The following is a 27,189-nucleotide window of genomic DNA, read 5'->3' as shown; positions in this document are numbered from 1 at the left end:
TGAAAAATATTACGTGTAGTTATTATTTTTATCTGTTCCTTCTAGGAGAGAGAGAAACTCCTTAGTCTGGCACCAAGGCTTTTTGAAAATCTGATCAGTCTTTTTAAATTTTTATTTTATTTATTTATTTATTTTAAAAAATTTATTTGTTTTTGGCTGCATTGGGTCTTCGTTGCTGTGTGCGGGCTTTCTCTAGTTGCGGCGAGCGGGGGCTACTCTTCGTTGCGGTGCGTGGACTTCTCATTGCGGTGGCTCCTCTTGTTGCAGAGCATGGGCTCTAGGTGCACGGGCTTCGGTAGTTGCAGCACGTGGGCTCAGCAGTTGTGGCTTGCGGGCTCTAGAGCGCAGGCTCAGTAGTTGTGGCGCACGGGCTTAGCTGCTCTGCGGCATGTGGGATCTTCCTGGACCAGGGCTCGAACCCGTGTCCCCTGTGTTGGCAAGCGGATTCTTAACCATGGCGCCACCAGGGAAGTCCCTGCCATTCATTTTAGGAGATTTCCTTATTATCCAGGTAAACATCCATGCTTTTATGCACATGCAAAGTACTATCCAGCCCATCCCACAGGGTTTTGTCATTAATCATATTTTTATTTAATTTCTAAGCCCACACTCTTGTTCTGTGCCTGCTTCTTTCATGCTTTATGTTCTAGCAGTCCCTTCAGTCTCTAGTCTAGAGGATACTAATTAGGGTTTTAAAAGGTAAGTTTTCTGTTGCCTGAATTATCTTTTCTCCTGGGTCAGTTTTTCTGCTGGCTTTTTTTGTTTGTTTACTTGGTTAGTTGGTTTTGGTTTTAGTTTTTACCTGCTGCTTTTCCCCTGTCTCTAGAGACATGCGATTATTTATTCAGGTTTATGTTAAGGGCTGTGTTTCTTTGGGCGGTGGCGGCCTGGCTTCCTCTGTGGTTGTACCCCTCTCTTGAATGGTGTTCTGGAAGGTGGGTGCGTCAGTGGGGTGCCGTCCAGACAGGGCCTGCGTTCCAGCGGCCACAGACAGCGTGGCTCCACTTTGCCAGCACAGTGTGTAGTTCTTCAGCTGTGCTCTGCCTCCCCCCTGGGGTCCCAACTTTCTGCCAAGTGGCTTCAGCCTGAAGAAGCCCCTTGGTCAGCAGTTGTGCCCAGGCCTGGGAGGGGCTGCTGGGACCCAGACACCTGGGCGGACCTGCTTATCTCTGCAGCTTCAGCTGGTGGTTCCTTTAACAATCCAGCCCCATAGGCTTTCTTTCTTCCAGGTGATCCTCAAATTTCTCACTCTTGAGGGTGCCCTGTATTCTTTTTCCAGATCACGTTTCATTCTTTTTGTTGTGACTTTGTCCTTGTTCCTTTCAGTAGGAAGCTGGGTAAGAAGGTTGGCAGACCTATGCTCCATGTGCTACCTCAGTGGAAACCAGGAACATTTCTGAACCTTTGAGTTCGGGAGGAAAGAGTTAAAAACTCTCAACTTGTTAAAAACATCACTTTTGGACTGCCTTGTGTCTTTTGTTTCTTAAACGTAGTTAGTGAGTATCCCTAAAGTAAAATGTGGTAGCAAAATTGGACAAAGTGGGTTGTAGAATTTTTGTAAAACTGGTGCTGATATTTGTTGAATCAAGCAGTTGTGCATTGGCAACCAAAGTGTTTATATCCTTGCCTGTATTTTCCATGTGCAAACTCCAGTGACCCAAAACAGGATTTAATTCCTACATATACTTGGCATTAATAAACCTTTAGTTGAGGATATTGTTATGGCTTGCTTTCTTTTCATGAATTTCATTTAATTCTTCAGCTTTAGAGCTACTTTAGGAGTACTTGGACATAATTATGCTCTACTTCAGAGGCACTGCTAAAACAGCAACTGATTTTCTTGCTGAAGTTTCTTTCTTTCTTTTTTTTTTTTAACATCTTTATTGGAGTATAATTGCTTTACAATGTTGTGTTAGTTTCTGCCGTACGACAAAGTGAATCAAATGATCCCTGAAAGTATCATCTTTGCTGAAGTTTTAATGAACCTATTTTGAACATAAGATTTTGCTTTATATCCCTCGTGACACTTTGACCAAATATTAGTGCCTTGATCTCAAAACAGTATCAGTGTTTGGGGTAAAATAAGGTATGCAACAGATTATCCCACCAAAGAGATAAAAAAAAAACAGTTAAAAAATCATTAAGCATATATAACATTTGTAACTTGTAAAAGAATAGAAAGGTATCAAAAGGAAAAAGAGTTTTAAAAAATCTAATTTAGTACATTCCTGTGGTGTATTTCACATGCATGTAATTCGTGCCAAACACACAGTGGATGGAGCAGTGGAAGGGCAGACCCAGCCCTCTTTCCTGCCCCTCATTTTCCCAGGGAATACCACTCCTCCCCCCCTTTTCCCCCCTTTTTCTTCCAGCTGCCTTTGGCACTTCAATTTTAAATATTCATGATAACCCAGTGTAAATTAGTAAACAAAACACTGGTTTCAAAGATAATACTGCGATTACTGCTTTTTACTTTTATCGTATCAGGTTCAGAAAACCTTACATTTGTTTGTTTCTTGTCCCTCTTCACCCAGAGAAGGAGTATAGCAGTCTTTGTGACAAGCAGCCAATTGGAAGACTTCTCTTCAGGCAGTTCTGTAATACAAAGCATGATCTAAAGAGGTGCATTGAATTCCTGGATGCAGTGGTAAGTAATTTATCTCCATGTTGAACCACCCAATCTTGTGCTTTTGAAAATTGAAGACTAAGATGAGAGCTCTCTAAGTTAATTAGACCTTGGCAGTGAGGTGAGAGTGGATAAACTCGTTGTCTTGGTGTATCGTGTTATCTTGGTTTGGGTAAAGTGGGTAAAGTGGTAGTTCATATAGATTGCATGTCAAGTATTGGAGAATCAAAGGTATTTGCTACATAACTTTGAAACATGCTGCTTTCACTTGTAAGAAGGTTGAAGGGCTGATTAAGACGGTGTGCTTGTACCGCTGCCTGAAAGGCCCCCTTCCTGCCTTCCCCTAGCAACACTGTACTTAAAACCCTTTAACCCAGAAGCACGCGGAGGGAAGAAAGCTCGTGCAAGAAGCATGGTCACAGCCAATGGAACTGACTATGATTTATAAGTTTTCCCACATTCCTGTGTATCCAGCTTGGTATTTACTGTGATTTCCTTTTAGGTAAAGAAATTTTGTGTTTCTGAAACTTTAGAGATACCACTGGCAAGCCTAGAACTTTCAAAACTATGAAATTCAGAAGCAGCTTAACAGAAGATTGGTAGAATTTAATAGAAAAGCTCTCTTACTTTTAGTTATTTGTACCAAGATTGTGACACTTCCTCTCTCTGCTTTAGCCTGTCCTAGTTACATCAGCAAATACGTATTGACTCCTTATTGTATGCAGAGTACTATCCTATATCCTGGAGTTTTTACTCATTTTTTTCCCTGACATAGCTTTTTAAAAATATTTGTAATGTATTTTTTCAGAAAACCATTTGAAGCTCTTGCCGGTTTTGTTGTTTGCTTCCTACCCCGTGGAGCTCCCCAGGCCTCTCCTTCCTGGTACCTTGATGGGATAAGGCAGGGCTGGGAAAGGGGGCAGTCCTGTTTCAAAGTGGACCCAGAGGTAGTAGGGCTGCCTACTGAGTTTGGGACTAGAATGTCGATATGTCTTCATGTGTGGGTTCCAGTTGCCAAGCTGCTGTATTTTAAGAATTTAGGGACCTACAATTCTTCTTTATTCTAAAATGGCTAAACTGCCTTGTTAAAACTCTCTTTTAGGTTCAAAATTTTTTTTTTTTAATTTTTATTTTATATTGGACTGTAGTTGATTTACAGTGTTGTGTTAGTTTCAGGTGCACAGCCAACTCTTCTGATATTGTCATACCTGTTAGTTACTAGGTGCTTGGCCCGTTGAGTGGGCCAGCAGGTTTTGGTTTTTGATGATAGCCGTGTGGGTGAATACATCACGCCTGCCCCTGCCATTGTGCAGCACTCACTGCTCCGACTCTACTTGTAGTGGGTGATGGCAGGTTCTTTGAACTTCTTGAGCGGAGAGAGGGCATCTTATCCATTTCCCCCTCATGGCCCCTGACATGGTTGTGTGCCCTGTTCCCTGCTTAGTGTTTGTTGAATGAATTAATAGTGTCTGTATCAGTCAGGGGCCAATGAAAGAAATGAAGGCAGTAAGAGATACATATTGAGAAATTTACTGCAAGGAACTAGCTTACATGACTGTGAGCTCTGGCTAGGGAAGTTGGAGATCTGCAGGACAGACCATCAGGAAGGGCAGGATGGAGCTCTGCGGAAATGGGGTGAAGCTGCTGTCCTCAGGCAGAGTTTCTTCTAGGAAGGCTCAGCTCTGTTTGTAAGGCCTTTCCACTGATTGAATCAGGCCCACGCAGGTTACGTAGGGTTAAAGCCAACCGATAGAGACTCTGATCGCATCTATTGTGCAGATACCAGCGTCACAGCAACACTAGGTTAATGTCTGAGTAACTGCAGATTGGTGCCCTTCAAGTTGGCATGTGTCCAAAGACCATCACAGAATCACAGCTTTCTTTCCCATTAACTGCGTGCTGTGTAGTGTCCAGAACTCCCGGAACTTGAGCCGAACAGTGTGCCAGTCAGTGTGCTGGTGAGGACCATGCCCTGAGCACAGAGCGTGGAGCTGGCTCTGGCCGGGTGGTCAGCCTGGTGGTCACGGCCCCACGTACCCTGAGAAGGGTACGGAGTGAGGGATGAGGGTGCACTCCACCCACGGCACTTTGTCTTGGAGTCCCCTTCCTGTGTTCAGTGGATCAGCTTCCTTGGGTCTTCCTTTCCTCACTTCTCCCTTCAGCTCCATCTGGCTTTTACCTTCACTGCTCTGCTAAGGCCCCAACCTGCAAAATCGGGGCTTCACTGAGGCCTCCTCATGCTTGAGGCTCCGTGGCTCTTGACGCTGTTGAGCAACTTCTTGAAATTCTCTTACCTAGGCCTTCGTGATCTCTCCTCTGTTTTCTTTTCCGTTTCTTGTTCCTTGCTTGTCCTTTATGGATGTTTAGATATTGATCAGGTGCTGCTTTTGGGCCTGCGTGGTGTCATCCACTCCTACGGTCTCCCTCCTGACACCTGTGTGTGAATGACTCCTGCTCAGGTATTGCCAGCTCTGACTTCCCTGGGAGCACTGCACTCAGGTGTCCAAGTGCCTCTTGGACCCCTCGAAAATGCCGTTGCCTAGAATAGCCCAAGCTGTTTAATTTATTCCATTTTATTTGGCCGCATTTAATGGCTGAAAATACAGTATGATGTAGAGAGCATTGTGGAATGTATTGCTTTACTACATTATTAATCCCTTAAAAAAAAAAAAAGTTTTTTTCCCCTCATGGCCATTAGTTTTCCAAGGAAGAGCTGCAGACACTTGATCAATAGAGCTGCTCTCTGGTTCTTAGGGCACCAAGTCAATTCCACAAGTCAGAGGATTTTTGAAACATTACGAAGTCTGTGAAGAAGCTTAACTAACATTTTTCTTTTCTCTCATCGCTGCAATCAGGCAGAATATGAAGTAGCTGCTGATGAGGACAGAAGAGACTGTGGGCTCCTGGTCTTAGACACATTCTTCATTGAGGAGGTGTGTTTTCTTCTGTAGCGTAAAGATTTGTAAATAACTTACTTAAATAATCTGTGTGCATAGCCATCTTTACTTAGTTGGAATAAGTGTGTTAAAATCTTTAATTTCTTATAAATGTTCCTTTTCTGCACTTTCTTTTGATTCACTGAGGAAATTAATAATTAAATCTCTTGGGAAATTGATTTAAAGAATTTTAAAGTTTCTATGTGTCCTCAAACAGAATATAGGCTTAGAGAATTTTATTTTCCTCTCTTGAACTGAAAATAACATTTTTCTCTTAAAAGCTTTAATGGGTCTTCATTTTTATACTTTTTGAGTCACTTGGTTCTTACAGTTTAGTGTGTCCCTGAAATTAGAGTTGTAACCTGCTTCCCTCCATCTGGCTTGCTTTTTGCAGGCCGTTAGAAGTCCTAAACCCTGGGCAGGTAACTCTGTTGCAGAGTTGGAGGAGTGATGGCTAACATGTAGTGAGGATTGCTCTAAGCCTTGTGCATGTAACACATTACTTAATGCTCACAACAAACCTATGAGGTAGGTGTATTATTATGTCTGTTTTCACGTGATAAGACTGAAAATCAGAATGGGTGAATGACTTACCGAAGATGACACAACTAGTAAGTACCTGAGCCAGGAATCAAACGTGGAGAGACTATAGTTGGAGAATAGTGTGTTGAGAATGGGTTCAGAACATTCCGGTTGTGAGTGTAGCTAATGAAGGTGGTAGGGCCATCAAGGAGTGGGGCTCACTCATAAGAAAGATTGAACGCCAGAGGGAAAGACCAGTGGACTGTCTAGCGGGCACAAAGATGTTCCCATAGCTAGTGCTGGCAGAGATGTGATTCACACCCAAATAGGTTTTGACTCCAAAGCTTGAGTCTACCCCAGCCTCCGGCCTCAATACCTTGGCTATAGATCTTTCTTTTCAAACACAGGTGTTCACAGCATCTACATATTTGTAGGTACCCCCGGGACACTAATTGGGAGCTATAGAAGAGAAGTTTCCTTTATGTAGTTTTTAAAGTCTTTTTTGTTAACTTCTCTTTCCTTCTTCACCTTTCCTGAAGAAATACTCACATAGCAAGAGAGGTTGTCAAGGAGAAAGACATAATTTGAAAAGTTATTCTGATGGATATAGCAAGTATAGAAGCAGGAGGGAGCAGCAGATATCCATCTGTGGCTCAGTAGTAGTGAGAGATGTCTCTGGGCTGCCTGAAGATGATGGTGGTGTTTTTGTTTTTCCTTGTCAACTGGGGGAAGCTATCCTTCTGCTTTACTTAAAAAAAAAATGAAAATGAGTCACATCACCATTGTAGTTTTTCTTCTTGTTGTCCTTTCTTTAAAAACAACAAAAATCTCTTTCTTTTACATATAAAAAAGGGAACTCCTTTATTCAAATTTCAACATCACCAAATACCTAAATCCCCTAAAAGTAAGGCAAGACTGTATATGTTCAGTCTTACATTTCTTTATCCTTTCACTCATTCATTCTTAATTTTCTTTTCAAGATTCCCAAATATTAAAATTCAACCAAATTTGATTTACCAAAAAAAAAAAAAAATGACCAAAACCGAGTGTGATTTATCCCAGGAATGCAAAGTTGGTTCAATATCTGATAATCAAATTAATATAATACATTATATTAATAAAGTACAAAAAAACTCACATGATTATCTCAGTAAAGGCAGAAGAAGCATTTGACAAAATCCAAAGACTCCTTTATAATAAGAGCCCTCAACAAATTAGGAGTGGAATGGAACTTCCTCAACCTGGTGAAGGACATATACAAAACACAGCTGACGTCATACTTAAATGTGAAAGGTCGGATGCTTTCCCCCTAAGATCAGGAACAAAATAAGGATGTTTACTCTCATCTCTTCTACTTGGCATTGTACTGGAAGTTCTAGCTAGGGCAGTTGGCAAGAAAAATAAATAAAAGGTATCCAGATTGAAAAAGAAGAAGTAAGACTATCTATTCGCAGATAACATGATCTTGTTGTCTTAATCCATTCAGGATGCTATAGCAAAATGCCACAGACTGGGTGGCTTATAAACAACAGAAATTTATTGCTCACAGGTCTGGAGGCTGGGAAGTCCAAGATCAAGGTGCCAACATGGTCACCTTCTGGTGAAGGCCCTCTTCCTGGTTCATAGCCAGCACCTTCTTGCTGTGTCCTCACATGGTGGAAGAGGTGTGGGGTGTCTCTGGAGCCTCTGTTGTAAGGGCACCAGTCCCACTCATGGGAGCTCCATCCTCATGATCTAAGCATCTCCCAAAGGCCCTACCTCCCAATATCATCACTTTGGGGTTAGGAATTCAACATGAAAATTTGGGGGGCACACATTTCAGATCATAGCACTTGTATATAGAAAGTCCTGAGTATCTACACACACATTAGGAGAAAAAAAGCTGCTAAAGCTAATAAATGAGTTCAGCAAGGTTGCAGAGTACAGGATTACTATACAAAATTCTATTGTGTTTCTATACACTATCAATTAAAATCCAAAAATGAAATTAAAGCAATTCCATTTACAATAACAGAAAAAAGAATAGAATAGTTAGGAGTAAATATAACAAAAGAAGTGCAACACTTATACACTGAAAACTTCAAAACACCGTTGAAAGAAAGTAAAGAAGGACTATAATAAAATGGAAAGATATCCTATGTTCATGGATTAGAAGACTTAATACTGATTTGTAGATTCAATATAATCCCTATCAAAATCTTAACTTCCTTTTTTTTGTGGAAATTAACAAGCTGATCTTAGAATTCATACACGTACTAAAAGGATCCAGAATAGTTATAACAATCTTAAAAAAGAAGAACAAAGTTGGAGAACTTACACTTCTCAATTTCAAAACTTACTACAAAGCTACAGTAATCAAGACAGTATGGTACTGGCATAAGGACAGACATACAGATCAATGGAATAGAATCGAGGGTCCAGAAACAGTCAACTGACTTACAGTAAAGCTGCCAGCACAATTCAGTGGGGGAAAGAATAGTCTTCTCGATAAATGGTGCTGGGACAACTGGATATCCACATGCAAAGGAATGAGGTTGGACCCTTATCTAATACCATATACAAAAATTAACTTCAAATGGATCAAATACCTAAATATAAGAGCTAACACTGTACAACTCTTAGAGGAAATCTCTAAGGTGTAAATCTTAGCTGTAAATCTTTTAGGTGTAAATCTTCGTTTCACCTTGATTTAGACAGTGGTTTCTCATATAGGACATCAAAAGGACAGCAACAAAAGAAAACAAACAGATATATTGGACTTCATCAAAATAGTGCTTCAAAGAGCACTATAAAGAAAAATAAAAGGCCGCCTATAGAATGGGAGAAAATATTTGCAAGTCCAGTATCTGGTTAGGATCAGGTATCCAAAATATATGAAGAGCTCTTACAGTTCAACAATAAAAAGACAACCCAATTTTTAAAAAATAATAAAGATGTATATTTTCAACAGAGAAAAAATAAGCATATATCTGCAAAATCCACCCACCTCTTCTTCCCCATCAGTGGACTTTCCTATTAGACTTCTCGGTGTCCAGAACTTTAAAAAGCAAGGCACCGAGTCATTTGGTAAAATTTCCCTGGTGACTACCTTTTCTGAAAAATAATTCTTGTTCCTTAATTTAAAGCCGCAGCAGACGTCTGTGTCCCACTTTGCTTACGTTTAGCATCTGGCCAGTGGTGCAATTCCTTAGCTTGCTATACTTTAGCTTACCTTACTTCCCCGCTCATGGGAGACTAGAAGCATTGCTTTTCCTTTCTGTGGAAATACATTTCTATTAATATAAATGTTTTCTAAGGTATTGAAAAAGGATCACTATTTGGAGTAAATCATTAAATAGTCTTAATGGAACTAACCTGCTATTTAATTTAGCTTCAGGAAATTGAGACCTTTGGAGGGGCAGTAATACTATGGAGAATACTGAGAGCTACTTCTGTAAAACGTGTATTTTTGAGACAAGCGTGGGAATTTAATAGCTTTGTCTCCTGTGGAAATTTTGTCTTGTTTTCTGTTTTGTCCTTAGGCTGGAGCAATGTGTATTTGTTGAGTAAATGAGTGAACAGACTTCTTTGCTGAAATGGTGGAGTGAATGGATCCCTCTTATCCTCATCGCGGCCTTGCCGCGTAGGAAGGAACTGGTCTCGGGGGGAGGATGGTTCAGGCTTGGCTCCCCCGCTGTTCGCTGTGGCTGTACAAGAATGTCTGTAGCTCCTGGAGCCTCTTCCGTCGGGTTCTTATGAGGCTAAGTGACATAATGCCTCACTTGTATTAGGCAGTTTAAATGACAGCTATTAATCATTATTAGTTATAACAATATTATTGGTTTTGGGGGGAAAATGTGAGTATACTTGTTGTATATGTCTGTCAGTAGTTCAGCATCTTTGATGAAATAGCTGCTTTGATTTATAGAAAATACAAAGTTTTGCTGTAGTTACTCAGCTATACCATAGGCAGAAATGAGTGTAGAATGCACTTCTCATTTCTTTTTTTTTTTTTTTAATTTATTTATTTATTTATTTATTTTTGGCTGTGTTGGGTCTTCGTTGCTGCATGCGGGCTTTCTCTAGTTGCGGCGAGTGGGGGCTACTCTTCCTTGCAGTGCGTGGGCTTCTCATTGCACTGGCTTCTCTTGTTGTGCAGCATGGTCTCTAGGCACACAGGCTTCAGTAGTTGTGGCACGCGGGCTCAGTAGTTGTGGCTTGTGGGCTCTAGAGTGCAGGCTCAGTAGTTGTGGCACATGGGCTTAATTGCTCCACGGCATGTGGGATCTTCCCGGGCCAGGGCTCGAATCTGTGTCTCCTGCATTGGCAGGCGGATTCTTAACCACTGTGCCACCAGGGAAGCCCTGCACTTCTCATTTCTAATGACAAATTAAATGTGCAGTTGAACATGACCTGTGTGTTTTTTTCAATAAATCTGGACAAGTTTTTTGCTATGTGTTTTCTTTTTTCAGAATTCTCTGGATGAGGGTTAAGAGAATGGGAAACTGGTGCGTGGGGACATATTGGTGAGAATGTAGAGTGATTAGAGGCTTTCTGGAGGGCAATTTTGCAATAAATATCAACGTTTAAAATGCGTGTATCCTGGGCTTCCCTGGTGGCACAGTGGTTAAGAATCTGCCTGCCAATGCAGGGGACACAGATTCAATCCCTGGCCCGGGAAGATCCCACATGCCACGGAGCAACTAAGCCTGTGCGCCACAACTACTGAGCCTGTGCTCTAAAGCCTGCGAGCCACAACTACTGAAGCCCGTGCGCCTAGAGCCCGTGCTCCACAGCAAGAGAAGCCACCACAGTGAGAAGCCCGCGCACCGCAATGAAGAGTAGCCCCCGCTCGCCGCAACTAAAGAAAGCCCGTGCACAGCAATGAAGACCCAACACAGCCAAAAATAAATAAATAAATTAATTAATTAATTTAAAAAAACCCAAAACCAAAAACAAGACACAATTGTGCAAAGATGTTCATGGCAGTGGTGTTTGCAGTGGAGAAAACTGGCAACTAGAATGGTTAAGAGAAACAGAAACCCATGCTCTGGGAAACCATGTGGTCATTAAAGAAAGCAGGGTAGCTTTGTAGGATTCATCATATACTTACAAAACTGTATATATATTTATCCCATTTCTATGAGGGAAAAATGCGCATATTTCTGAGTGTGTGTGTTTACATTTTTAATTATGATTAAAAAAACAAAATTTACCGTCTGAACCATTTCTAGGTATACAGTTCAGTAGAATTAAGTACATTCACATTGATGGGCAACCATCACCACCATCCATCTCCTGTGCTTTTTTCATCTTGCAAAACTGTAACTCTGTCCCATTAAACACTAACTCCCCACTTGCCCCTCCCCTCAGCCCCTGGCACCCACCATCTATTTTCTGTCTCTATGAATCTGACTAGTTTAGGGACCTCATGTAAGTGGAATCATATACTATATCTTTTTGTGACTGGTTTATGTCACTTAGCATAATGTCCTCAAGGTTAATCCAGGTTTTAGCAGGTATTAGAATTTCCTTCTTTTTTTAATTATTATATTTATTTTGGCTCCGACGGGTCTTAGTTGTGCGGCACACAGGATCTTCATTGCGGCATGCGGACTCTTAGTTGCGGCACGTGAACTCTTAGTTGTGGCATGCATGCAGGATCTAGTTCCCTGACCAGGGATCGAACCCGGGCCCCCTGCATTGGGAGCACAGAGTCTTACCCACTGGACCACCAGGGAAGTCCCAGAATTTCCTTCTTTTTTGAGGCTGAATAATATTCTGTTGTTGGGATTGACCACATTTTGTTTATCTATCCACCCACTGACGGACACCTGTGTTATTTCCATCTTTCGGGTATCATGAATAATGCTGCTGTGAAGATGGGTGTGCAGATATCCCTTGGGGACCCTGCATAGGAATGGTCTGAAGAGGCAGGTGACACACTGAACTCTGGAGAATGAGGCTGGGGTGGAGGGTGAAGGTGGCCCTCTGACCTGTTATTTTATACACTTTGTGGTACAATAAGCGTTAGATTCTGTTTTCAGTTGGTAAATTATGAAATCACTAATTGTCATGCATTTGGTCTGTGCTGTCTTAAGAGTTCGGCAACCCCTCTACCAGAAATACCGGGCCACGTTGTGCAGGAGTGCAGACTACAGCTGCAGGAGGACCCTTCCAAAGACGTCTTCAAGGAATGCACTCGGTGAGTGGGTCGAGCTGGCCCTGCACACATCCTGGGGCTCCGCCCCAGACGGGGCTCACAGCAGCTTCTCCACGTGAGTGTCCTCTCCAGGCCACAGTGGTCCCCTTCACCAGAAAGGCAGGTGAAGAGTGACAACTACACGACATAATGACACCCTGGAGCGCCCGGTCACGAGCGTGACTTTGCTGCCCTGGCCCCTCGGCACAGCCTTCTGCAGTGCTTGCTCTGGGATGAAAAGGGTCCCATAAAATGTTGTTTTTAGACCTTGGCACTCGCTGAAAATATCTTTTCTGCAGATCTTTGCAATAAGGACAGGAGAATCCGAAGCCAGAACACTTTGGCTGAACTCAGCTTCCTTGTGTCCTAGAAAGAAAGAATGGTTTCTGAGGTGACCTGGCCCAAAACATGGAGTCATTTGTATACTTACAAAGACATTCGGCTATCACTCATCCATTCACTCAACAGATGTCTGTTGAGAGCCTGCTCTGTCAGGACCGATGTCGGGTTCCTGGGGCTGCCGTGATGAAGTGCCACACACTGGGTGGCTGAGGAAACGGGTGCACCGTCTCCCAGCTCTGGAGGCGAGGGGTCTGACGTCAGGGTGTCAGTGGGGCCGTGTGTCTGAGAGCTCTGGAGAGGATCCTTGTTTCCTATTCCAGCTTCTGACGCTGAAATTCTATCCTGACATTGACAAACATGGGCGTTGCACGTGACCATATGAGACTGGTCAGAAATTCTGCCTTCTCTGTGTGTAAATTTCAAGACATCGACTTAACAGTTGCTGATCTTTAAACGAGTGTTGATACCCAGGCATCTCTCTGTTTGATTTAGTTCATTCGACTGATGACTGTCACTCCCTAGATATTTATTAATGGCCATTTGCCATCGGCTGTTGCAAGGTGTCGGCTAATTGGAGACTTCAGCACAATACCATGTATAGTCTAGGAGTTTCAGTGTTTTCTATTATTCTGTCTCATCTCAGTATTGTTACAGCCTTTGTTTTCCCCCCAAACCTTCTTTTCTCGTCTTGGATCCCAGAATCCTGATGCTGTATAATGAACGTAAATGATTCCTTTGTGCTCCCTGTTTTCCACATGAAGCTGTGCTGAGAATCAGCACAACGCGAGGGTTAGTGGGGGTCGTCAAGATGAACATATTAAAAACCAGTGCTGAACTGATGCACAGTTTTAAATGTCATAGTTTTTAAAACTTGTGTGCAGTAGGTTTATCTGCCAGACTAGGGCAGCGGAGCAGAGTCTGTTGTTTTTGAGGTAAGCAGTACTGGGAAGTGAAATTGAGATACACTGGTAAGTTGACTATAGTCATTAATCTTACTAATTTATATACACTGTGAAATATACAGATGTATTAGAATCGGTTGGTATTTGTGTTGTTCCTTCATGGAGACGCTTAAGTACCTTTATAAAGACGATTTAGCTGAGCTGATAGTGTCGGAATTCTTAAACTGGTTCAGAAAGGCTTGGAGTTGAGCTGCCCACATGATCTCGAGGGAAAGGAACCCCGGAGGCAAGGCTGGGCCCTGTCCTCACCCCACTGGGAAGTGAGGGCTTGGCCTCCAGGACAAGTGCAGTTCTAGGATTGGTGTGGCAGCATCTCAGGACCCTGTTACACTCTTACAAATTATTGAGGACCCAAAGAGCTTTTGTTTATGTGGGTTATGTTCTTAAGAAATAAGATGACACAGAGACATTACACTATCCTTCAGAGCAAAGATGTTGTCACCTGTCTCGTGGCCTCTGGAAAACCCTTCTGTGAGAATGGGGTTTTAAAAAGGTAATTCATGTCTTAGTACTATTATAAATATAGTTTCATTACTGAACACCCCCTGAAAGGGTCTCGGAACCCATAGGGATCCTCGGAACACTTTTTGAGAATCACTGTGCTATAACATTGGTCAATCCAAGAACATCTGAATAACCTCTTTTTTGCAAAATCAAGTGAAGCAAATCAAATGACTTGCTCAGAATTCTAAAACCAGTGTGGATGCTGGCATTATCCCCAAAGCCTCCTCAGTTACGATCCAGTAGCAACTTTCCGGGCGGCCGTGATCGCTCCCACTTGGACTCTGCCGTGCCCGGGACATGGCTCCTTTCTCTCTCTGTCGGGGTGACTCTGCTTTGGCTCAGACCGTCTCCCTCAGCCTCCTGGCCCAGGGTCAGTGTGCTGCAGCCCCCCTGGTGCAGCTGCGGGAACCCTGGTGACACCTGGTTCTTAGCTGGCCGCTGACTTAACCATCTTCTTGACCAGCCGTCAGAGCCTTCAGGACGGCCCGAGGTGACATTCGCTCCGGCGTCAGCACAGTGCTTGCGGTCACTCAGCGGATACTCATTGAGTAAAGAGCCGTTTTAAATGACAGGCTGCATTCTGTCCCTCGTCTACTCCCCAAGTAAAACTTGTATTACTACTATAATAAATCATAAATAAACCTCAGAAGCATGGCCAATTGCATACAATTTCTTCAAGAAATGTGTAGCATAAAATAATATATTGAGTGCTTTATTTATTTATCTATTAAAATAAATAGATTTATTTATTTATTTATGTTTGGCTGCGTTGGGTCTTTGTTGCTGCGTGCAGGCTTTCTCTAGTTGTGGCGAGCGGGGGCTATTCCTTGTTGCAGTGCGCAGGCTTCTCACTGCGGTGGCTTCTCTTGTTGCGGAGCACGGGTTCTAGGCACGCGGGCTTCAGTAGCTGCGGCACGTGGGCTCAGTAGTTGTTGTTCGTGGGCTCTAGAGCGCAAGCTCAGTAGTTGTGGCGCACGGGCTTAGTTGCTCTGCGGCATGTGGGATCTTCCCGGACCAGGGCTCGAACCCGTGTCCCCTGCATTGGCAGGCGGATTCTTAACCACTGTGCCACCAGGGAAGTCCCTGAATATATTTTAAACTCTTGTCTTTCTACTGGTAGACTATTTTTATCAAGTAATTATTTCACTAATATTCATATACATAAAAAGAACCTCTGACTTTGGGAAGGTAAATTGATTTTATTTCTTTTGAATTCTTGCCTTCATATTTTTACTGGTAGCATTAGAAACTGGTGTGGAATTCTGTAACTGCAAAATTCAATGTATTGAATTGTGTGTAATGATTCCCTTTCCCATATCCAGTGCTCATTTATGCACTAAAACACAGTTGTTTTCATTTTGTAATGCAACAAATGTACATAATTGCATAAAAACTTTTTCTAGGATTGTCCATGACTATTTAAGTGGAGAATCATTTGAAGAATACCAAGAAAGCTCATATTTTTCTCGATTTTTACAATGGAAATGGCTGGAAAGGTATGTTCTAATTTAAAATTCAGTAAAAACAAGTAGTAACTTCCATTACTGCATACTGATTGATGTATAGTTTTCCATCTGTCAGAATACTATTGGAAATCTTGGGTTGTATATGGCATTTTTTTTTTTTTTTTAATTTATTTATTTTATTTTATTTATTTTTGGCTGTGTTGGGCCTTTGTTGCTGAGCGCGGGCTTTCTCTAGTTGCGGTGAGCGGGGGCTACTCTTCGCTGTGGTGTGTGGGCTTCCCATTGCAGTGGCTTCTCTTGTTACGGAGCACGGGCTCTAGGCACGCGGGCTTCAGTAGCTGTGGTGCGCTGCCTCAGCAGTTGTGCCGCACGGGCTCTGCTGCTCCGCGGCATGTGGGATCCTCCCAGACCAGGGCTCGAACCCGTGTCCCCTTCATTGCCAGGCGGATTCTTAACCGCTGCACCACCAGGGAAGCCCTATATGGCATTTTTGTACAGAAATTATTAATATTCATTACACAATTTCTTTGGATCCAGTGAACTCTGTTTTCTCTTTTTAAAATGGCAGTTAGCCCTGTTGGTGCAGTAGTTAGAAAGTAAACCATATTCTAGGTTCACAGAAACGTAATCCCATGTGGTGGTTGAGTCTTTGTGGGCTCAGCCTCCTACTGGCTGTGTGTCTTCAGGCAGTGACATAGCCTGTATGAGGAGAGAAGTAATTATAGGTCCTTGTTCTGTAAGAGAAGAGAAGTAATGATAGAATCCACACCCCTGGACTGCTAGGGTCACCGGAGGAACGTGTGCAAAACGCTTAGCACAGTGCTTGGTGCACAAAATAAGTGCTCAGAAAGTGTTAGCTGCCACTGCTGTTGTTGTTGTAGTTACGATTACAATTATTATTGATTTATTAAATTTCCACTTCTTGTTCATACAGGTTTCTTTTGAGGCTTTGGTGTAAACATCGCCTTTGAGGTTCTTTTTTCACAAGGCAGCTCACTGTCGAGGTCACTTCCCTCAGCAGCTTTCTGACAGGCCCCAAGAGCCATGCCGAAGAACACAGACATATTTCATAGTGTGGGCTGGCTGCAGGCTTGTGTTCAGTTAGTAAGGACAACGGGACTGTTCTGCAACTATCTTCCGTGTTTTCAACCAAGTTTACATGTTGACGTGCTTGTCTCTGAAAAGCCGCCCCACTGAGGGAGCCACAGGCCCTGAGCCTAGCACCCTTGCCCTGGGCACCCTCTTGGAGCAGTGGGGGTTCCCTAACTCAGGCTAGGACAGGAGCTAGGTAGGCTTTTCTCTTTCAAAATAGCAGTGTGATGTGAGGCCTTAAGCTTTTTTTTTTTTTTTTTTTAATTAATTAGGCAACCAGTAACAAAGAACACATTTAGACATTACAGAGTTCTAGGAAAAGGCGGATTTGGAGAGGTAAGTAGTATGTGACCAGCTACAAGCAATACTTCTAGAAAAGTAGACAGCAAGGTAACTGAAAAGTGTGATCTTCAGGTAATGTATCGACTTTACCAGTACATTCATTTCCTTACTGTGTGTTTTGGGAATAATTTTAACAACCATGAGAATTAATGTTGAACTTTGAGCAGAGGGTACAAGCTTTTAAAAAATTCAGAGATCCGGGAAAAAAAAATAATTCACTATCTGTGTGATTTTACATTTCACTTCGTATTTCTTAAGTTGTTTTCTCATGTTCAGTGTTCAAGCTCAGTAAGGTTGTCCTGACTGAAAGGATTATTCTGTTTCCATATGGTGGAATTTCTGTTACTCCCATTTCCCTAATTTAGGACTAGCCTAAAAGTTCACGTAGTACAACGTATATTATTAAATATGCTCATTTAACTCAACTCCGGACATGTATGTACCTTACACCTACATTGAAAGGTGTTAGAAAATGTGTACATTTGGGAAAATCCTAAAGAAACTACCCACAGATTCATGAGATATGGTCTTTAAATATGATGGCACTCCTAGATAGAGACCACTGTGGTAGGCGGACAGAGAGTCCTGTGCAGTTTTGTTTAGGTGACTTAAGGAGATGTCAGTTGCCTCACTAAGTATCTGGAGTGGTCACTTTCAGTTCAAGCCTTTCTAAGTCCCCAGACCCAGGCGAGCCGTAGAGGAGCTGAGAGTGTGTGTCGGGTCAGAGCAGGTTGTACTGTCTGCGTGTGATTTGCAGCAGGTGTGCTCCCAAGTTCCAACTGAAGGCCAGAGCGAAAGCCACCAGAGTTCCCTTAACATGAATTAGAGCACCGGCCCCAGAGGTGTCACGCCACCAGGGAGATGTGTCATCCACTCGCAGTTGACGTGGGAAGAAATTGGTCCACGTGGCCACTGCCCCGGGAGAGTCAGCAGTGTTGTCCTCTGATACCGTTCTGGAGAGCTTTTAGGACACTGCACATCACCCGGCCAAATGCTTGCTGTAACCCTTCCTAGCAGACACTTCTGCGGGGACCCTCCTCTGTCGCTCCTGGAGCGCTTGGGTTCACGCCATCCTGCCCCTCTCCACCTGCGAGGACAAAGCTCAGACTGTAAACAGCAGAGGAAGGTTTTAAGCACATGGGTCTTGTGTTTACAAAAGAATGAAGTTCTAGCTCTGGCCACACAGAAGTTTTAACAGTGGACTCAGTGGGAACACGTTAGCAAGTTTTAACTGTCGTGAAAAGACTTGGTGTATTTATGATCTCATAGATTACTCTTTAACACAGTCACGTGTGTTTCCAAACAGATGGTTGTATGGACAAATGAACCACTGTGGTTTTTCACAGACTTGTTCTGGATGTGCTGTAGCTGCGTCAGGCCCGGAGGGGAGCGAATAGTCCATTTCTCTTCTGTTAGAACCCTGTGACTAAGGCAGACAGCCTCAGGGTCCTTTCAATCCGAATGCCAGTGGTGCATTTACTTTTTCCACATACTGCCACCTCTTCCAGTGCATTTGAAAGGCCAACATTTTGGTCTTATTTGTCAACAGCAGTGCTTTCACTGAAGATCTAAGTCTTCCAAAGCAGGTCTGTAGGGTGCTGAGGCAGGCGCAGTGGAAGGGGGGCCGCGTGGGCATCCCTGTGCGTGGCTTTGGAGGCTGCATAGTGCAGCGGAGAGAGCACGTCCTTAGGACCCACGCAGCCCTGCGGTCAAGCTCCTGTGCCACCGCTTCCAGCTGTGTGGTCTGGGTTCCCCACCTTGGTCTCGTCCTGCAGAGGGGACAGCAATCCCTGCCCCACTGGTTGTCGTGGGGAGCATCTGAGGATTTGCAGTGCCTGACGCCTTTGCCTCAGGCAAAGTGAATTTGGCAACTCCACTTAAAGGGACTTAAGTTCACGATAAAGAGATGTTCAGAGACTTAATGGGAGGAAAATGATGAAATAAATTTTGGAATAGTCACATATTTGGAGAACGTTTAATGAGGAGAAAATAGTCGCACTGTAAGATGAAAAAAGGAGGTTATAAAATATTATCTGTTCTGTAACATAAGCCCAATTTTCCCTAAAAACCAGAGGTTGTGTGGGAGCAAGGTATATATTCTGGCACATACGTGTACAAAGGGGCACTTAGAAGCTTATACAGCAAAATATTAATGATAGTTATCTTGGAATTTTGGGTGTTTTATCATTGTCCTTATTAATACTTTCAATATTTTCCACAATGAGCTTTATATTTTACCATCAAAATTATTATATTGATGGATAACATTATATCATGTCTTATATTCACTTTTTAAAGTAATCCTCTGTGTGCATGTGTGTGGCGTGTGTGTGTCTGTGGTGTGTGTCTGTGTGGTGTGTGTGTGTGTCTGTGGTGTGTGTGTGTGTGGTGTGTGTGTGTGTCTCGGGTGTGTGTGTGGGGGGGTGTGTGTGTGTGGGGTGTGTGTGTGTGTCTGGGGTGTGTGTGTGTGTCTGTGGGGTGTGTGTGTGTGTGTGTGTGTCTGGGATGTGTGTGTGTGTCTGTGGGGTGTGTGTGTGTCTGTGGGATGTGTGTGTGTGTCTGTGGTGTCTGTGTCTGTGGCGTGTGTGTGGTGTGTGTATGTGTCTGTGGGGGGTGCGTGTGTCTGGGGTGTGTGTGTGTGGTGTGTGTGTGTGGTATGTGTGTGTGTCTCGGGTGTGTGTGTGTGTCTGGGGTGTGTGTGTGTGTCTGTGGGGTGTGTGTGTGTGTCTCTGGGGTGTGTGTGTGTCTCTGGGGTGTGTGTGTGTCTCTGGGGTGTGGAGTGGGTGGGGCTCGGAGGAAACACGACAGCCAGGCGTTGATAGCCTGGAAACTGAAAGACTGGTACCTGGGGGCCTACTGTACTATTCTCTCCACTTGTCTATGTTTGAAAATTTTCATAATGTGAGGTAACATACAAATATTACTTTAAGAACTAATTAAGTAGGATAAAGGCATGAAAGTCTATGGATTCTATGAAGTACATTTGCTTATTCTTGAATTTTAAAAAAAATCAAGAATATTTAGTCTCAAAAACTTTTGTTCTTGTACAAAAAGTAGAAAGAAATAGGGAGACATATTTAAATTAAGCAGATGCGGCAGGATCACATGTGCATGAGTTCCACTGTCACCAGCCTCGAGTTCATAAGGCCCTTGGTGGCCTCAGCTACCTTCGTAGATGGGGACCCGAGGGTGTGAGAGAAGGAGCTGCCTCGGGACCCTGCTGTGACCGCAACTGCAGTGGTCTTGGCTCAGCAGATCCCATGCTGCTCTTTACCAGAGGGAATTGTCATGGAGAACACAGGTTTCTTTTTGTAGCCTAAGGACTGTCAGGTAGATATAAGCCTTTTTTCTTTTCTCTTTTTAAACTAGGTTTGTGCCTGTCAAGTGCGAGCCACGGGAAAAATGTATGCCTGTAAAAAGCTAGAAAAGAAAAGAATAAAGAGGAGGAAAGGGGAAGCTATGGCTCTCAATGAAAAAAGAATCCTAGAAAAAGTGCACAGTAGATTTGTAGTAAGTATCTCCTCTCCGTCCTCGCTGTGGAGTGCGGGATAAGCGGCATTTTTCCGGCAGACCTGCTGCCGGGCTCGTGCCTTTTCTTAGCTGAGCGTGTGCGGGGTTTTGCTCTCCTGGCTGTTCATGGGGAGAGGTGCCAGGAGCAGCCCTCCTCTTCCCCGTTCAGTCCTCACTGGACACACACGTAAAACAGTGGCGATTTGTTATGAATCTGTTGCTGTCCCCCGCCGCCCGGTCTGGCAGTGACTCTTCGCTGGCAAGGCGCCCCATCCTCTGTGGCAGCGGCCGAGCTCACCCTGCGCTTTGTCGCAGCCTCCAGCTGAGCCACAGACTTGAAGACACTTCTCTGCCCGTCTGGCTCCTCAGGTGGGCCTCGTGTCTCCACCTCTGTCCCCTTTCTGACACCGGCAGGTGTACTGCTCGCCCTCAACTAGCACATCCCAATTTGTAGGAGGCCTCAGACCTCACCCTTACTGTCGCAGGTAAGGACTGAGCCCAGGGACGCTGGCTCCAGGCCGTGCATCAAGTTGTGTGGTTTTCGTCTCCAAACCTGCTTTCTCTCCACCTAATTACATGTCGAAGGGAGAGAGAAAGACAATTTATAAAAGGATTCGTGGTGTCATTTATTTCTCACTACTGAGGTCAGCTGCTTTGTGCTGGGGCACAAATGTTCCAAAACAGAGACCCTCACAGCCATCATCTAAATGTGATAGCAAGAGTTAATGTGTATGATATGTCAGTCCTATGTGCATTATGTGAAAATCTTTAAATAAAATGGGCTCATCTTGGAGTTGCTTTAAACATATTTTTGTAACTACCTTGAAATGATCTAGCTTTATGAAAGGGACAAAAGTAGTAGTTTGGGTTTATTCTACTTAAATAAAACATTCTGGTTTCTATATTCTTGGCCTCTCGCAAGGAACCTAGAAATATTTTCCTTTGTCCTTGATTCTATTTTTCCCTTCCTGCTTGTGGTCCACCAGCAGGTCCTGACGGGTACCTCTGTTGAGTTCATCTCCTCCTCCTCCTCCCCAGTCCCCCCCACCCCACCACAACATGATTGTGTGCGTAGACAGTCCAAGACTTTCTAGAAAACTGATTTGAGAATTTGGCCAAGTTATTAGATATGGCACCAATTAGATATGAAACAATTAGAAAATGAAAATTTTTAATTGAAACCATTTACAGTAGCACCAAGAAACATCAAAATCTAGGAAAAAAACAAACAAAATGTGCAAGACTTCTACACTGGAAACTGTAAAATACCATTACAAAAAATTAAAGAAGACCTAAATGAATGGTGGGGTACCATGTTCATGGATTGGAAGACTCAGTGCCGTGAAGATGTCGCTTCTCCCCGAATTGACATATAGATTAAATGAATTAAATGCAATCCCAATCAAAATCCCAGAAGGGTGTGTGTGTGTGTGTGTGCACTCGTGTGTGTAAAATGGCATACAGACCAATAGAAAAGTGGGCAAAAAACTTGAACAGGCACTGCACAAAAGAAGTTCCAAGTAGATAATAAGTATTATACATGAAAACGGTTTGCGATATATCCTCCGTATTTGCATATACAGAGGAATGAGAATTAAAACCACAATAAGAGGCCACCGTACCTCCACCAGCGTTGATTGACGACACAAAATGTTGGAAGGGTGTGCAGCACAAGACCCCTCTTGCACTGCTGGGAGCTGTCTTTAAATTTTATGCTAAATGCAGACATTCCGCAAGTATGGACTGTAGGTGCTCAGTGAGTAGAGCATAGCTTTGAGGATCGTGACCCTAGGTGTCTTTGTGAAGGTTTGACACTGACTCAGTTAGACATAGAAGGTTCTCTGCTTTCAATACGGAGCAGCTGTAAGATGTTCAGTAGTTGAAGGTTCAAGATGGCACACGGTGTATGTTTCCCTGAAGCAAGCAGTAGTTGGGTGTTCTAATTATAAATCTAACATGGATTATTGTTAGCAAATGGAGTAAATCCCCAATGAATGAGCAGGTTTCTGTGTTTTGTTTTTTATGATGCTGTTGTCTTTAGGTTAGCTTGTGCTACACTTACGAAACCAAAGATTCCTTGTGCTTGGTGCTAACCATTATGAATGGAGGGGACCTGAAGTTTCACATTTACAACTTGGGCAACCCCGGCTTCGATGAGCAGAGAGCTATTTTCTATGCTGCAGAGCTGTGCTGTGGCTTGGAGGATTTGCAGAGGGAAAGAATTGTGTACAGGTAAGAATGGCATGGACTTCAGGGGCCTTGAAGCCTGGTCCTCCTGAGCCTTAGGCCACCTCGAAGCTCTTGCTGGCCGCTCTTAGGGGCCTGGGCGGGAGGGCCATGAGTGAGCCGCTGGGCGGTGGTCCCTTGGGGCTGTGCTCGCACACTGCTGGAAATATGGCCAATCAGAGGTGGACCTTGGTTTTCTTTTTAGTTCTCTTTTATCTCTAGTAAGTATAATAGTTTTAAGTTGGTCAAATATGGTCTTGCTACTCACATAAGCACGAGAAGAACCCATTTCCAAGATTCTTAGACATTTTGACAGTTCTGCTAAGGACTAGGGACTGGGTCCCAACAAAATAACAGATGTCTTAAAATAATAATACGTGTTTTAACAGCATTTTTTTAAAAATTAATTAATTAATTTATTTTTGGCTGTGTTGGGTCTTCGTTTCTGTGCGAGGGCTTTCTCTAGTTGTGGCAAGCGGGGGCCACTCTTCATCGCGGTGCACGGGTCTCTCACTATCGTGGCGTCTCTTGTTGCGGAGCGCGGGCTCCAGACGCGCAGGCTCAGTAGTTGTGGCTCACGGGCCTAGTCGCTGCGCGGCATGTGGGATCTTCCCAGACCAGGGCTCGAACCCGTGTGCCCTGCATTGGCAGGCAGATTCTCAACCACTGCGCCACCAGGGAGGCCCCTAATACGTGTTTTAATACATTTTCGTCTTAGAATTCAGTAAAGAAAATTGAGTACAATAGTTGGAATTAGTTTCGTGTGATCAGTAGATCAAGTTTTAGGGAAAGCAGTCCCTCCACCACCCTGTAGATGCTGGAGTCCTGGCCTCTGATGCTCTTCTTGGCCACTCCCTGGGCAGCTCCCTGCATTCATCTCTGTGCGTCCACCTACCGGCTGTATGCACATCGTTCCCTGATGGGCGTGTCTATCCTTGCCCTTTCTCCTAAATTCCCAAGGGGTCTGCCCATCCCTTGCCCCAGTCCTCCCCATCTAGTCCAAATCCTCCCCGGCTTTGGTCACCAACTCACTCCTGAACATTTCTCAAATTACTCTCTGTTTTCTAGGGTCGGTGGCTTAGATCGCATCTTCCTCAGGTCAGCTTGCTCTCCTGGAGCTTGTGCAGCGTGCTCCTGTCTTCACCCCTTTGCTCGTGCGGCTCCCCCATGTGGATGCCTTGCTTGCACCGCGGCCCCTCCTGCTTCACTCTGAGCAGCTCCTGCCCACCGTGCGGAGTTAGCACACGGATGTCCTCTTTCCAGAAGCCGCCTCCTCTGACCACGTCCTCACAGCACTCCATGTTGCCCATCCTGGGGGCAGGGTCCCTCTGGCTGGCTAGCTTCTTAGGAGACCTTCATCTTACCCATCCCAGTTTTGATGAACTTCTGACTTTTCCTTGTCTTTCGTAGCCCAGAGCCAAGTTAAGTATCTCTTGAGGATCAGCTACCAGGCTGGGCCGAGGGACTGACACGGCCCCGCCCAGCGTGAGTTGTGGAGCAAGGGGTGGCCTGCTGCCCTGGGAACGGTTGCCCTAGAGGGAGAGGGGTTCGTCTGAATGGAGATGGCCTGGCCATCATCCTTACAGGGAGTGGCTCTGAAGCGTGGCCCAAGCCTAGAGGAGCTTTGATTCCGGTTTTACCGCTAGAGGAAATTAGTTTGTTACAGTTAAGTACAGTTGAGCCGCCTTTGTTTGCTTCTGGTGTTAAGATGCATTACTGGATTGGTTGGAAGATTTTCATTTCCCCCATCCTTTTACCGTGGGCTCCCACTTGCCCTCCAGCTGAGCAGGTCTGTCTCGTCCCTACTGTGTCCACAACACCTGCCATCAGGAGGTGCCACCAAGTGTCTGTTGAGTGAATGACCGATGGCTTTCAGGCTCTAATGGTACATCCCCGCCCTCTTTAAACAAGGACCTGTTAAAGCACAGCTTGCATGCTTCAAAGGATAGGGGTTCTTATGTACTCTTACCTATTTTCAGAGATTGCCACTTGACAGATTTTATCAGACCAGGTCCTAGAGAGATGGTCTTGCTTTTTGCACAGAGACAGTACAAATAAAAATGCTCTACTATTTCAGCAGTTTAAAGGTCCGAAAAGAGGGGGCACTCAGGCTGGGCTTTAAGCATCCTTAGGGAAGAGCTTGTTACCAGTGAGAATTGAGAGCCTGGGGCCACCTTGCCCTCCTGCCCACAGAGCTGCCTTGAGAGCCCCGGTAGCATGGGGAGGGCACGGCCTTCAAGTGCGGCCTCCAGCCTCCATGGAGGCGTTGAGGCAGGTGCTGCAGTGCAGTTAAGGAGTCTCCCAAAGAGGGGCCTGCGTTTCGCAAGCAGTTAAATGTAATGGGTTAATGCTTCAACTTAGGCCAAGGCCTGATCAGGGAAGGCTTCCTGGAGGAGCTGGAATTTAGATTGCAACTTGGAAGGATGGCTGAGAAGATCTGGACAGGGGGAAGAGGGTGGTTCTTCCAGGGGAGACGTGAGCTGAGACGTGAGTTGTGTTTGCATCTTGGAGAAAGTGAACAGAGGAGTGTGACTAAACCAGAGCGTTTGTAAAGAGAGTGGGAAGGAAGGAGCAAGCGTGTGTGGCTTTTCTGTTGCCTACCAGGCCCTAGGCTGTGCCTTTTTACATTTATTTATTTGGAGAAAAGCTTAAGAAGTTAGTAAAAAGCCATAGCATCACTTGAGGGCCTTTTATTCCAGACGTAGTTTTCCTGGAGTGTTTCATTTCTTTTCTCTATACTTCTCTGCTGTTCGTTCAGATAAAGTGCCTGAAACAACCAGCCACGAAAGGAGCCCCAGGCTCAGTGCAGCCCAGGCTGGGCTGCTGGGCGGCCTTTCTGGGGCTGCTGTGCTTTGCTTTCTGTTGTTTTGGTGCTCGTTTGTTTGTTTGTTTGTTTGGCTGTGCCGCGCGGCTTGTGGGATCTTAGTTCCTCGACCAGGGACTGAACCCGGGCCCTTGGCCGTGAAAGCACGGAGTCCTAACCACTGGACCTCCAGGGAATTCCCTCTGTCGTTTTGATAGTGTGATTTCTTTTAAATTATAAGAATTATTTTTCATAACAAAGTACAATATGTATACAGGTAGATATGGCAGAAAGACTATGAAAATTTTAAAGAGTTGGCTTCTGAAAATGTTTTCGGTTTTGCCACCGTGGAAAACAGTATGGAGTTTCCTTTAAAAAAATTAAAAATAGAACACCCATATGACCCAGAGATCCCACTCCTGGGTACATAGCTAAAAAAAAAAAAAAGTCAGACTCATAGAAATAGAGTAGAAAAGTGGTTGCCAGGGGCTAGAGGGTGGGAGAACTCAGGACTCCTTCAGTTCTATTCCGTTGGTCTGTGTCTGTGCTCCCGCCTGTTCTACACTGTCTTGATTACTGCACCTTGGTAGTCAGTTGTGAAATTGGGAGGTATGAAGTCTCTGAGTTTGTTCTTCTTTTTCAAGATATTTTGGCTATTCTGGGTCCTTTGCATTTCCATATGAATGTTAGGATCAGCTTGTCACTTTCTGTAAAAAAAAAAGAAATATATGTGTGTATATATATATATGTATATGTATATATATGTATGTATGTATATTTTGCCTGCTAAGGATTGCATTGAATCTATAGATCAATTTGGGGATAATGGATATCTTAACCATATTGAATTTTCTGATCTATGAACACAGAATGTCTTTCCATTTATTTAGATGTTCTTTAATTTCTCTCAGGAATGTTTTGTAGTTTTCAGTACATAAGTCTTGTACTTTTTTTGGTTAAATTTATTCTTAAGTGTTTGATTCTTGTTGTTAGTATTTCAAATGCAATTGTTTTCTTAATTTCATTTTGGATTGTTTATTGCTAGTATGTAGAAATCCCATCGATTTCTGGGTAATGATCTTGTGTCCTTGCTGAACTCTCATTAGCTTTAGGAGTTTACTGTGAATTCCTTAGGGTTTTCTACATGCAGAATCATGTCGTCTGTGAATAAAGACAGTAGAGCCCGTGTATGTTTATTTCCCCCCCCCCCCCACACTAGAATCCTGCTGCTTCTGTTGGTACTTCATGAGAGGGAAGTTTTGGATAGATGTACAAAACCTTGAGTCAGTGCACCCTCATGAGTCTTCTGAAACAGACTGGAACAATCGATAGTTAAAAATCTGCCTGGTAAATGTTGTTTGTATTTATAGACGGTGAATATAGAGAAAGCAATTTGAGATTGATGTCCCAGAGGCCAGCTCTCTCATCAGGTATCCTAATGTCACTATCAGAGGCAGAATCTGAGCTATAGTTTACAGAGCTTGTATACTATAGGGTCAAGCCGAAGACTGTCGTCCTTTTATTGTGAGGCACGTGGAGGCTGTCGTTTCTCAGGGATGTTCAGTAGACGAGAAGGCCTTTGGTTACTACTCGCTTACTTAGGTTTGGTGTTGTTTTGCATTTTCTCTTTGCATAGATTCTTTTTTTTTTTTTAATTTATTTATTTTTATTTCTTGG

General features: G+C 43.9%; 1 protein-coding gene across 8 annotated transcripts in view; it reads left to right on the top strand.

Annotated features, from left to right (window-relative positions):
• The window catches only part of GRK4 (G protein-coupled receptor kinase 4), an 83,400-nt gene that overhangs the window by 31,875 nt on the left and 24,336 nt on the right, over positions 1–27,189 (top strand). For 4 of the 8 annotated variants that reach the window (XM_059923700.1, XM_059923698.1, XM_059923697.1 and 1 more), the window contains exons 3-9: positions 2,535–2,647; positions 5,482–5,559; positions 12,165–12,268; positions 15,477–15,569; positions 16,904–16,967; positions 20,343–20,483; positions 22,525–22,715. In XM_059923700.1, the coding sequence (XP_059779683.1) occupies positions 2,535–2,647; positions 5,482–5,559; positions 12,165–12,268; positions 15,477–15,569; positions 16,904–16,967; positions 20,343–20,483; positions 22,525–22,715 (784 nt within the window). Of the gene's footprint in view, positions 1–2,534; positions 2,648–5,481; positions 5,560–12,164; positions 12,269–15,476; positions 15,570–16,903; positions 16,968–20,342; positions 20,484–22,524; positions 22,716–27,189 lie in introns of those variants that run through there. The other 4 variants (XM_059923704.1, XM_059923703.1, XM_059923702.1 and 1 more) reach the window with 3 other exon arrangements.

Source organism: Balaenoptera ricei, chromosome 5 (genome assembly GCF_028023285.1).
Source record: "Balaenoptera ricei isolate mBalRic1 chromosome 5, mBalRic1.hap2, whole genome shotgun sequence".
Taxonomy (NCBI): Eukaryota; Metazoa; Chordata; class Mammalia; order Artiodactyla; family Balaenopteridae; genus Balaenoptera; species Balaenoptera ricei.
The sequence above is the reverse complement of the archived record's forward strand: the minus strand, read 5'-3'. Positions and strand labels throughout refer to the sequence as shown.